The sequence below is a fragment of the Pyxicephalus adspersus genome, chromosome 9, assembly GCF_032062135.1.
Source record: "Pyxicephalus adspersus chromosome 9, UCB_Pads_2.0, whole genome shotgun sequence".
Classification (NCBI taxonomy): Eukaryota; Metazoa; Chordata; class Amphibia; order Anura; family Pyxicephalidae; genus Pyxicephalus; species Pyxicephalus adspersus.
In genome coordinates this window covers 14,578,717-14,592,055 of record NC_092866.1, presented here as the reverse complement: position 1 = coordinate 14,592,055, position 13,339 = coordinate 14,578,717, and the positions used below count along the sequence as shown (strand labels likewise).

General features: G+C 36.9%; 1 protein-coding gene across 4 annotated transcripts in view; it reads right to left on the bottom strand.

Moving 5' to 3' along the window:
- Positions 1-8,869: 8,869 nt before the first annotated feature.
- Positions 8,870-13,339, bottom strand: part of CDH11 (cadherin 11) — an 85,252-nt gene continuing 80,782 nt past the window's right edge. For all 4 annotated transcript variants that reach the window (XM_072422680.1, XM_072422682.1, XM_072422681.1 and 1 more), the window contains exon 12: positions 8,870-12,415. In XM_072422680.1, coding sequence (XP_072278781.1) covers positions 11,916-12,415 — 500 coding nt within the window. In that variant the 3' untranslated portion in view covers positions 8,870-11,915. The remainder of the gene's footprint in view (positions 12,416-13,339) is intronic.

The window sequence follows — 13,339 nt, the reverse complement described above, 5'->3', positions numbered from 1 at the left end:
TCTCCAGACCCTTTAGTGGTGAGAATGTTGCTGCCAGGTTGTGCTCTTAGGGTACACCAGGGTTAGCAGGATAATGCACAGTAACAAATCACAAGGCAGAAGAATAGTTAAGGAAGGCCAGGGTCGAGGCAGGCATCAAGCAAGATAGATTAGGAACAATACCAACAGATAGGTGCAGAGGAAATACTCAGCAGAGCTACGGGGCTCGGCACCAGTGGAGACACATTGCAGGAACACTTAAAGTGGTTGCCTGTTCTGCCAAAACTTACACACCTGAAGACCTGTGGCCTTGGACAATCTTCAGCATCCAGCCCTGGGAGTGTCAGATGTCCCTACCGCTTTTTGTGGCCCCCCTTATTGGCTTCTACATCATTACAAAACACTAAATTATGAAGCATTTATTAAAACAATTTTTTAACCAGTATAACTAATGGGTACAAATAAAAATGGTATATAAATGTAGTCTTTTTCAAAAAAGTTTATTAATCCAGATGTTTAAAAATAGATCCCACCAGGATCCTCCCCTTCTGAATATTTTAGTCCAGTTGATGAAGTAAATTGATTAGAGATTTGGACTGTAGCCTATCTTTGTATATAGTTTATAAAGCTAAGGCAAGCCCAATAATGGCTCAGAATCTGGGTAGACCTTCAAGAACCCTAAACTCCTATTCTGGAATCTACGGGTAACTCTTGCAACAGTTGATCTCAAAGAACATACATCACCAACCAAATGCTGAATGTGTTCTAAAAAAAAGAATCATTATCCCATTAGAACATGACTACATGTGAAAATGTAATGGTTTGGGGTTGTTTTACTGCTTCAGAAGTTTGTAGTCAGTTAATTTATTATGAAATCTGCACTTTACTAAAGTCTGCTACATGATACTTTAATATAGTAAAAGTTAAATCAATTTTCAACATAATAATGACCTAAAACACTTTGGGGCCCCCAACAATTCCTTTGAAATGATTGTTAGGGATTTTGAAATGGGCAATTCATGCAATGAAATCCACAAGGATCTTGCTAGTGAGGGAATTTTGCAGAGAGAAGTTGTAATGTCAATGTCAGACACTATTAGGGAAACTATGCACAATACCTATAAGAAGTTGTTTTTTTTTTTTTTTTAATTCAAAAGGGGCCAAGGCAGTATTGGAGTTTGAGGGTACTTACTTTTTCCATGAATATGAATATACCTATTAATATTTAATAAGAGAGTTAAAAGGCAATTTTTCTTTTGTGTTTTCCAAGTATTTTGTTATTATTAAAATCAAATCTAATGTTTGCTTGTTCAAAACAGTCATCAGCTTCCATGGGGTATTTATACTTTTTTTTACATTACTGTAAAACATCCATATGTTATATTGCATATAAACACGATAATCATATTTATATGTGTGCGTTTCTTGTAAATAACTACTAGACTTCAGTGCCCTGGTATGGCTTTAGGCATTTAAAAAATATGTAAACAATCACTCTATAGTCGGCGCTGTTCAACTCTATATAAATAACTAGGTTGTATAGAATGTCAACTGTGTACAAATTTATAGATTACAACATATTGTCATATGCAATAATACACTATTTCTGTATAGTTTTTTTAGGTTTAGTGATAACTAATATATAATTAAAGAAATGATGCAGCATAGGGCTGGTGGAACCTCCGTACATTCTCTATTGTATGCACCCTGCTTTTCTATGTGTCTTTTTCTTGCTTTGTTTTGTGTGTCTATCCTTCTCTTTGTCTCCTCTCCACTTTCCTTCTTTCTCCCATCTGCTCTGAGTACTCTAACTGTGTCTCTTTCCGGTAATATTCTATAACAAGCATGCTTGGGCCTACCCTTTATGTTGGTAACTCACACTGGACATGGATTTCAGCCATGCCATGTCCCCACTCACAGCTCTGTTTGGCTCTTAGTTCTACTCTGCCCTGGGTCTCCTTTTGCTTTTCCTATTCACTACTCTTGTTTGGGTCTCAGTTCTAGTCTGCACTGGGTGTCTTTTTGCATGGCTATATCTGGATCTCGATTCTGCTCTGCTTTGGGTTTCCTCACTGTTCTGTCCACTCAGAGCTCTGCCCTATATTTTCTCTCCGCTTTGTCCATTCGTAGGTCTGTTTGGGTCTCAGTCCCGCTTTGCCCTGAGTCTCCTTTAGCCCTGGCTGCTCATAGCTGTGTTTGGGTCTAAGTTCTGCTTTGACCTGGATCTCCTGCTTTATCCACTTTCAGCTGTTTGGGTCACGGACCTGCCCTGCACTGGGTCTCTTTTTGCTCTGTCTGCTCACAGCTGTTTCTAGGTCTCGATTCTTCTCTGCCTTGGCTTTCCTCATTTCTTTGTCCACTCAGATGTGTTTTTGGGCCTTAGTCCTGCTCTGCCATGTGTTTCCCTTGGCTCTGTCCACTCACAGCTGTGTCCACTCTGTCCACTCACAGCTGCAGTTATTCCATATATTTTCTCCTTGCTCTGTCCACTGGCAGCTCTTTTTGGGTCTCAGTCCCAATCTACCCTATATCTTTTACTTAAAGCTTTATTTAAAGCTACCTAAAGCTGTGTTTGGGTCTCAGTCCTGCTCTGCCATGTGCCTCATTTTGCCATGTCCACTCAAAGATTTGTTTGGACCTCAGTTCTTCTTTGTTCCGTGTCTCCTCATTGCTCTGTCATTGCTCGCATCTTCAACCTGTGGGGCTCCGTGTCTTCTCCCTGTTCTGATTAGAGTAACCTCTGGTAACCAAGTGAAAACCTTTAATAATGTCATAACCCCAACACCATTGTTTAAAATGTGACAGCATATAATAAAAAACTAATAAATATAACTATAAGAAATATCATACCTGTCATCCTATCTGACAATCATGTATAACAGCTGGATTACCACTGATCACTCCTTTCCATTAAAGCATTAGACACGCATATGGTGTTTGTCACTGTGTTGCCGGCTTAGGGGATCATGTAAGGCCCTGAAACATTTGCGTATCTTTTGGCAAAATTATCCAGACCTGGCATTTTCCGAATAAATCAGTAAAAAGAGAACACATTGAAGTGTTGTTTTATTTTCCATGCTTAAGGTTTTTTTTCTTTTTATTTTTAGGTCCTACCTTCTCACCAAAAGAGAAATTTCCACATGGAAAAGGCAATCTATTTCTGACTGCTGTCACCAGTTGAAGTGACCATCACCAAAGAGATAATAATGGTGGAACTGTTCAAAAGGACATTAAAACCTGACAAGGTTTTAACTCTTCTATGGTCTATTCAAAACTAAACTAAAAAAAAAAATCTATTGGCTGGATTAAAATATAAAGCTGCTCACCTGCCAAAAGTACACTTAGCTCCTAGTTTCCTGTTGTGGACAATTTTTTCTGCACCAACCGCTAAAAAAAATGGTGATGGCTTTCCTCGTTTTCACGAATTGTACTGAAGTCCCAGAATTTGGAGAGCTCTTTCCTTGCTTCTAAACAAATGTAAAAGGTGACTGTGGTACGATTATTGAACATGAGATTACTACAACTGCACTGATTATGGTTTTGTTTTAATGTATCTTTAAGTTTCATTCCAAGTCTACTAGTAAAGTAGAAAAAATTTTGCTATCTTTGTAACATCTATATTTCATAGCAGAGAATATATCTCTATTCAAGTTTTATTCCTGTTTACTTCTGATTATTTTTAACTAAAAGATTTTTGTAGCAATTATACTCTACGTGGTTTTGGGTCAAGCTGTACTGTGTAATGTACTTTGCCTTAATCCTTGCATTACATTCTTTTAATATTTTAACAAATGTAAATTTAAGATAGAACATACTGTTTCTTTGTAGAGTCCAGTATACTTTTCTGTATATAGGAAACATTTATTTATTCTAAAATAAATACTAGATTCTTAACACTGTGTAAAAAGATATCCTCACTGGCAAATAATTGAAAAAAAAATACCAAGGGCTCTCCTTATGATGGGAATAGCGCTTCTCGGGAGGGGGAGGCACAGACAAGTATTAAAGTGAATGTGATGATTTTTTCAGAAAACCCAAATCAATATGCAGGCACTGCTTCATGCCTTCAACATCGTATCTCCGGCAATTGCTTTGTTATATGGCTCCTGGTTTCCTTTAAACTTCATCTAAAACTGTTTTGGAAACTTTAAACCAATATACCAAGTTCTGATGGGTCCGTGTAATTTTGGCGAAATTTCGCGTAACTATTGAAAATTCAGGAAATCCTTATAGTATAAATACAGTACTGGGAATCCTCCTGTCAGTGAGCGATCCCCCGGCACTACAGGTCATATTGAGAGAAAGCCAGCGAGACTCACACTGTGTTCTTGGATAGAGAAACTTTATTAGCAATCAGGTTTCTGTTGCGGCCCTGTAGAATGTGTTCGTGGATAGAGTTGCTCTATGCAAGAACACAGAAACTCTATCCAAGAACACATACAACTAGTAAAGGGCTGCAAGAGCATTCAGGGGAGCGGAGCTGACAGCTCCGCTCCCGATCAGTCCTGCAGGTCCCAAAAATTTACAAAGGCCGTTCTTGGCTACATGTTTGGTAAGTGGGAACGGCCCAAATCACTGCAAGACCGAATTTAATAAATTTGCTTGCTCATCCCTAATATCAAGCAGAGAAACATAAGATTTTGCATAACAGTTTGCAGGAAGTATACCCTCCCACAACACAACATTTTTGTTGCACAACCCCCCCCCCCCCCCATCAAAATCAATGTTAAGTAAAAAAAGCTGCTTTTTTTAATTTTTTCATGTGCCTGAAGACTTTTCATTTATAATTCTTTACAGGTTTGTAGGCTGTAAAACTCTAACCTCTCACTTAACTGGGATTTTAAATATCTCTTAGAGGATTTCAAAATATTTCACAACCAGTAATCCTTTCCCAAGTATCAAAATCGTTTTTAATCCGCACTCAACAAAGGCTAGACAGCTTGACCTCCTGATCCAAAACTACTGAAAAAACGTTTCCATTCCTGGGGATTTTCAAGCGTCTGTGCGCACCAACTCTTTTTGTCAGACCAGAGGTGATTTTCTTTCTCTTCGTTCTCATTATTTTAACATATAAAGTTTAAGAAAATATTTAAATAATAAAAAAAGAAGCCACCATTTGTATTGCTACCCTTAATCTTACTGACTCATGAAAAGGGAAACATGGTATCTGTAAAGTATTGAAGAGGGCCCACTGTGCAGCTATTCATATGACTTGTGGGAGTACTGAAAACAGATTTATTAGCCATAAAATTAGGTTTTTACACAATATATTATTCCTGACGCAAGACATATTCAGTATGGTTTGCTTCAAACATTAGGATGGTGAAAGAAAAATTCTAGAGTCCTCGGGGGACTGAAACAAAAGGGAATTCCTACATTGTCCTGTATAGTTTGTCAAATAAAGTGAACCTGTAAGCTATGTTAAACTTTATAGAGTGGAAGTTCTGCCAGAAAATTGAATTGGGTTGTTAAAAATAGAAAAAAAAAAAACATGTAGGAACCATTAGGATATACTTAGGTCATTGACCTGCATACATGCATGTATTAATGTTTGCAGGCACAGTGAACTTTTGCCCAAAAGATATATATACTGTATATTCTGGAAGCACATATTTTGGCAGTATTCATCCTAAAGTGGACATCCTGCATTACTTAAATCAGTTTTTTTTTACCTTTTTACCATTGGGGAACCATTGAAACAACGTTCAGGTCTTTAGGGAACCCCTGTTAAAAATGTTTATGTTCACATCTCACAGTATTGTGGTGGTCATTCAGAACAATGATTCCTACATTGCTGGCCAGGGGTAAGAATGTCACCCTTACAGATAGCCAAAAGATCAAACTGTTTATTGTTCAAGAAACCTCTAGCAACCTCTGGAGGACCTCATGTTCAGAAACACTTAGATCTTGGATCTTTCCTACTTAGCCTTACGATCCTTAAACCAGACACTTCAATTCTTACATTTCGGCATCATATGTGGGTATTACCTACAGCAGCCTTGATGCAAATGCAGTCTGTCTGGGAACCTCTAATCTTCCAGACTAATATCCACCCATCAAGGCAATTTATTAATTGCAATCTTCTCCCAAGAGCCAGCCTGTTGCTTACATCAGGAATTAAAACTTTTAAGGAGTACCAAGGCGGTGTGATCGTTTCAAAAAGCGATGTGCACCTTGCTGTGTACTCCAACTAGCCCTGATCTGGATTTTTTGCAAAGATAATCATAAAGACCCAATGATTACGTCATTGAGTTTAAAATAAAGATGGGACTTTTTTAAATTGTAAACAACATGCTTTTGAGAGAAATAAGGAGAAACCAGACAGCATTTTCTTAAGTTTTGCTCACCATTAGAAATGTCATATATGCAGCATAGTTCACAAAGACAAATAAATAATGCTACTTAAAAGTAATAAAATAATAATAATAAAGCTACTAAATAAAAAAACTTTAAAAAAATAAAATTAATCTTTGGGTTGCACATATACAAATTTGTAAAATAAAGGTCAAACTGACATTTTTCTAGAAAGATCACTTTTTGACACTGATATTTTCACTCCGTTTTTTAAATCCGCTTTATTTAGCTACAATATTTTACACTTACAAGTTTCAGGGAGGTGGTGTTATTTTAGCAGTTGTATTCATTTTTACTTTATTTAAACAGGTAGAAAATAAATCTCTCTGTGCTACAGAAGGCTAGAAGGCACATATGCTTATATAATAGATTCATTTTGCCACAGAACGGCAACAAAAACAGTAAAAAAAAAAAAATCAAATGTAATAACTAGACTATAATTAACTACATTGTGATTTCAGACATTTTTTGTCAATATGATCAGCTTAAAGTGAACCTGTGCCCATTGGAAGAAAAAGATAAAGCTCAATTCAAGGTGGAATTATACTCCTGAAAAAAAAGAACAGAGCAATTCAAACATAAATAACACATACTCACTCATGCTACCCACGAAAATTTTCAAATCTATTTCCTGGCCGGAAAGTTTCTATTGGCTGATAGTCATTAGGGATGGGAATGCTCCTTAGAATGAATATAGTGTAGGAGCAAATGCTCATTCACTATCTGTCCAGTCATCCACCACTCCTGGTTCTCATCACTTGCACAGTACTGGCACAGAAGTGGAAGAAAGAGAGACTAATGATTCCTCTAAAGTTTTATATTTGTAGTATGATATGCCCTCTTGTTTGTCCCATTGCTCTGTTTGGGGTTTATACATACAGTATATATATATATATATATATATATACCGTATATATATATATATCAGGATTCTCCTTGTCACAGCCGGGGAATACTGAAAAGTTCTGGGTGGTACAGCCAGGTAAAAGGGGCTGGATACATATAGAACACTATCTATATCTAAATATACATAGAAGAGAAGACACAGGTTCACTTTTTTACAGGCCTCCACAGATGCATTTATATAACTATTTAGTTCTGCTGTATGGAAAGCAAGACCCAAATCCCTGTAAACTACAAGTTATTGGAGTTGTAACTCATACAAAGCTATGGGATCTGTGACAGTGTTCATCAATCCAGATTTGGATGGTCTCAAATTTTCTTGAAATTCCAGGACTAGGAGGAGTGATGGGGGATTGAAGAAATGACCCTCATTACCTCTGTAGCATCAAGCACTATGAAGCGTTCCATCTACTAAATTTAGAGTAGAGTTACTTAACTTGTTTCAGATATTCTCTTCCAATAGTGTTTGAAATTCTTCCAACTTTCCAATGTCCAGAGCCCATGTCACCCTTGTGATTCTGTTTTTGTCAAAAACTGCCCATTTTCAATAATACAATTGGTAGGTCTGCTGCTGCACAAATGAGATAGCATCAATCCCTTTTTGACAAAAATGATACTGAATGAAATTTTTTAGCAACTGTTTCCTTTTTTATTTAGCAGGGGAGTAAGTGATCTTTGCAAATGGTATTGGTACTGCCTATCATAGCTATATAGATGTGGATTACAGGATTACACATGTACCCATGGACTGGTAAACACAGAACTGGTGTTTTAAAAGGGGGAAGCAGGGTTAACTGATCTGTGGAGTCTAAAGAAAAGCAGAGAGAATGACTTCAGCCCTTTTGCTGTGAAATTAGAGAATGAAATGATCCTTAGACATTGAAAGAATGGAAGGCTGCCAAATGCTGCTGGAAGTAAATGACTTGATCAACTTCAGTGCTTTTTTGTGTGCTCAGGGGACAAATTCCTCCACAGTGCATGCAACTAAAAAGGTCAGTGAGGGCTTGTTTTAAAGCCCATTTACTACTTGCTGGGGATATGTAAATATTTGAAAATCAATAGCCCAACCACAGGTTACTTTAAAGTAAGCTGGGTATATGTTAAATATGCTTATGCTTTAGTAGCTACAGAAAGAAAGTATTGCCAGTACATTTTTACCAATACCTTTATTAGTGCTAAAGGCTAGAAGACATATGGAACCACAACACCTACAGTCCCCCGTACCTTAGAGCCTATAAACACAAGGGCCTAATCCTAATGCAAAAATGCATCACACATGTATCATGCTTTAATAAAAGAATCTTGTTTTGTCTATTGAAACCAATCAGATTCCTACTTTCATACTGGGGTGCAAAAAAACTTTTACCTAATCTAAGGCTAGTCAGTAGACTGAGGTAGGACATATAAATCCAGCCTGGGGTACAACCTCCCTCAAGTTGGGGAGATGTTTTGTTTCATTACCTAATAATATTACAAATAACAATATTTCACACTGGGGACCCAGACAGCTTCTCTCTTTGCACTTTGGATGACACAACAGAAAATGTTTGGACACCTTTTAGCACAGCAATAGAAACCTGGTAGATGTTTGATTCCACACCCATTTGACTAAAAAAAGAAAGTTTCCAAGGAATTAACCTAATTTATTTATTGCTTTGCGTAAATTGTTAGCGTGATGTTATTGCAAACTCTTACTAAACATAATACATTTTCTTTGGAAGCAATTCATAATATAATTAAACAGAACATTAGACCCAAAGTAATACAAGACATACCTGCACTCATCATTTCCTGCAACCGCCCCCTACACATCTCACAGCCATCGCCATAGATAACTTTTCATTAATTTCCATGAATTTAACAGAAGTTGCAGAAACCTGCAATAGCCCTGTGAGGTCTACTCAAAGATCCCAACCTAATTCAAAATTAAAAGCAAGTCAACAGCCAATTCTATTAAAAAATAATTTTCATTTAATGTATACCTAAAAAAAAAACTTTTCATACTTTTAGATTGAATGGGAAAGGTTTCAAATTCTTTATGTTTTCGCTGCTATCCATAGCCATTTTTAAGAGATGTCCCCTCATTTTCTGTTTAGGAGAAATGAACTCACCAAAAGCAACATAGACAAAGGAGAACATGTAGGAGAAGACTAGAAGCTCTATCAAATGTTTATTTCTTGAAGTGGAAGGACACTAGACCTCCTATAGCAGCAAATGCCCTCAGTTAAGTATTAGGCAGTGTACAGAAAAGTTTGCTTTCGCTGGAGTCATGGCCTAGAGTTAGCTTGTTTGCTTGAGTAGATTGCAAAAAGAAATACCTAAAATAAAAAGTCCAGATTTTATTTTAACTAATCTCATATGTCATAAAAAATTACGCATTTCAGGTTCCTCCTCCATCATCATCACCAAACAAAATGTGTACTAAACTTAAAAAATTAGATGCATTTTTGGGGTATTTTGTATGGTCACCCCAGAAGCTGGTTATTTCTGTCTCTATTGCTGATTTTACCTAATTGTCTCGTTAAACTGTTGTCAGCAGGACAGAAAGTGTCTGTCTTTCTAACAGAATCTTGACAGTAAACAATAAAAACACTCTTAGAAGTTCAAATCCTTTCCCATTCTATCCAAAATTAGAAAAAAAACTTTTGCTCGGCATACATGTTATATGTGGAATGCCTGAAAGATCAAACATATGCTGATTTGTCTTTGGAACCAATATTGTTGACTTTTCCAGCCACTACAAACCAAATAATGACAGCATGATCTTTCTTGATGTAAACAAAACAAAAAACCTAGGAAATCAACTGTAAGAAAGTGGCACCTTCACTGTAGCCTTCTAGGTGAGGTTCAAAATATAAACTGATACAAAAAAATATGCCAGATGGAATTTTTGCAAAATAAAAGGCCAGCATCTACACTTCACTATAGGTGCATATAAAAAAAAAAGACAAACATATAGAAGAGAGTAAATAAGATACAGAAGCAAAGTAGAGAGAAGAGAGGAGAACAGACGAAAGAAAAGGAGAAGAGGAGAATGGAAAGAGGAAAAAAGAGAAAGTAGAGGAAGAGGAGAAGAGAAATTATTAGATGGGATGAGAGATGGGTGGTGGAAGAAAGGCAGAGAAGAGAAGAAAGCAGAAAACAAGACAGGGAAGAGCGGAGGTAAAGTTGAGAAAAATGTAGAGAAAATAGGAAGAAAGAAGGGAAGAGACAACATGGGACTGGAGGAGAGAGGAAATGCGGGAAGTTAATGGGAAAGTAGGAAAAGGAAGAGAACAAAAAAAGAGAGGGGAGAATGGAGAAGGAAAGTAGTGAGAAAGTTGTGGGAAAGGAGAACAGAGAAGAGTAGATGGGAAAAGAGGTAAGAGGATAAAGAGGGACAAGATGAGAAAAGAAAAAAACATGATTAGGGAGGGAGAACAGAAGAAAATATTGAAGGAGAGAAAAAAGGAGAGAAGTAAGGGGAGAGGAGGGAAAGGAGAACAAAAAATGGAGAGAGGGGAAGAAGAGAAAAATAGGAGAGGAGAGAATGGAGAATGACAGTTGTGGGAAGGGAGGAGCATAGATTGGGTGGGAAAAGCAGAAAGGGAATAATGAAGAAAAGAAATCAGGAGGAAAGGGGACAGAGAAAGGATAAGGATGAGAAAAAAGGATAGAAAGTAAAAAAAAAAACAGAGAAACAAAGGAGAAAGGAGAAAAAAAGAAAAGGGAAGGAAAAGAACGAGGAAAGGGAAGAAGAAAGAGAGACGCAAACATAGGAGAAGGGCAAATAAGTGGAGAGTAAGAAGTCAAAAAAAGAGGAAGAAGGAAAGAAAAGAAGGAAAACAAATCATTCATTTCCTTAAAAATACCTACAAGTCACAAAAGGAAATAAAAAAAGTCAATTTTATTTCAAAGTTTGCTTCGTATATTGAAGCACATATTAAAGCAACAGTACGATGTTCATAAAATATAAGTGTGATGCTGTAACATGTCAGAATACTGATATTTTCGTATGTATACTAAAATAAGAATTTTAAAATTGTACAAATAGATACATTAAAAATGACATAGAAATAGGGTGCGATTCTGGCACGTATTAGTTTTAAGACGGGATTATAAGCAAAAAAGATTTACAAGAATCAGCAGTAACAAGTCTGATGCTCAAGAGACATTATAATTGTACATTTTACTGTACATACATAATATGAGTTGAAGCTGGCTGAATATTATAGTGTTTTTTTTTGTAATTTTTTTTTGTATATTTTTTTTTCAAGTTTAAAAATGCACTACATATAAAGTGTCCATAGTTTAAGGCGACGTTACAGCTCAAAACTGTTATCCTTTCTAACTTTTTCTGGAAGCTTTGTCGGACATAGATCTGGATGGTTATGTTACATACTGTAAAAAAACTCCCCTTTTGATCAAGTGTTTTCCTGCTTTTCAATTTCCATCTTGATTTGATAAGTGGTTTAGTCCCAGATAACGAACAACTGCAACACGGGCTGTAGGGTTTTCACAGTATCTACCACCACTAAAGTCCTTGTTCTGGAAGGATTTCTGCCTTGTAAACCTTTGAAGGTTAAATAGGCTTCTTTATTTTATCTTTCCTTTAAAAAAAAATACCTGTTAATGATTTTTCTGCTTTTTCTTTTTGAGAACGTAACACAGTTCTTAAGGCCAAGATTAGTACATTATCGTTAAGAATCATCTTCGTAAGTGTCTTTGGAGCCATATAAGTCTGCTAGTTTCTTAAATCGAGGTCCCCAGTTTTGTAGATAATCATAGTCCAGGTCTGAATCTGTCGAAGCGGATTCTAAAGAGCTCAGAGAGCCCGCCACGGATCCTCTCCCTTCGTAGCCGTAGATTTGAATAGAATCATAAGGAGGTGCGGTTGGGTCATTGTCAGCTTCGTGTATTCTTGTGTTAATGAAATCATCAACGTCAACGCTGTTTGGAGCCGGTCTTAATCCAAGATCTCGTGGTGGGTACTGGTACTCGGGCTTGATGTCCTTTCGAGCAATAAACCCATTAATTCCATCAGGATTTTGTAAAGTGGCAATGTCAAAAGCTTCAGTGTCTTCTTCTCCTCCACCCTCGTCATCGTAAGTTATTATGTTCTCACGAATGTCTTCCTCCTCAAACACAATCAGAGGTTCCTTCTTTTCTCTCCGTAGTGCAACAAATAACACAACAATCACTGTGGTAGGAAAAAAGAAACATTAATATGATTAGAAATATTAACTGAAACTGTCTTAAAATAATTGTATATTATTAGGAAAAAACACCTATCAACACCCTTATTTCTTGTTTTTCATTGGTAATGTGATCAACACCCAAATCTTTTTAATTTCAGCCAAGAGCAAAGGCTCTTGCCAATTGTTACTTTTAGTAAAGCCACTACCTTGTTCCAGAAGTTTTTCTGCATTTGTCCCCTGCTATACTTAGGGAGTAGGGGATGATTGACAACCCTGTTTCTGCTTGCTAACCTTCAGCAGAGAGAAGAACATAGGGGTGAAAAACAGTTCAGATGCAAATAGGCTGTGTTATCATGTCTGCCTTATGTCCTATGGCTCACAAGAAGTAGTGCCAAAGCAAAGCTGGATCATCCACAGGGGAACATAGGGGGCATAGGAAATGCAAGACTCAGTGGATGTACAGGGCATATAAGAATGTTCCCACTATAAAAAAAAGAGGTCAAAGCTTGGCACCTACCAGGCATTTGACTAAAAAGAACATACTTGTAGGCAGTTGGTGTTTGGAAGGGATCTATGCTAGTACAGACAATGCCAATGAGGTGCATTCCCTAAGTCCATTGCAGTCCTAATCAGTGGATGCAGGCTACAAAGCTGCTAAGTTACCTAAGGCCACATTTTCATAAAATCCATCTCTATTGTACTAAAAGGTAGTGGGTTAACCTTATCATCCTAAAACCAGAAGTGCTGTTCCAATAAAAGTGATGGATCAGGTGAAATTGTCGAAATTGTGAAATCAGCAAATATACTAAGCCAGCTAAAATTATAAATTTATTAGAAATTAATTTTTGGGTGAACACTTTATATGTAGACAGGCAAGAAAAGGCTTTTTTTCTGACTGGGATGGTTGCCATGGGTACATTATTCCT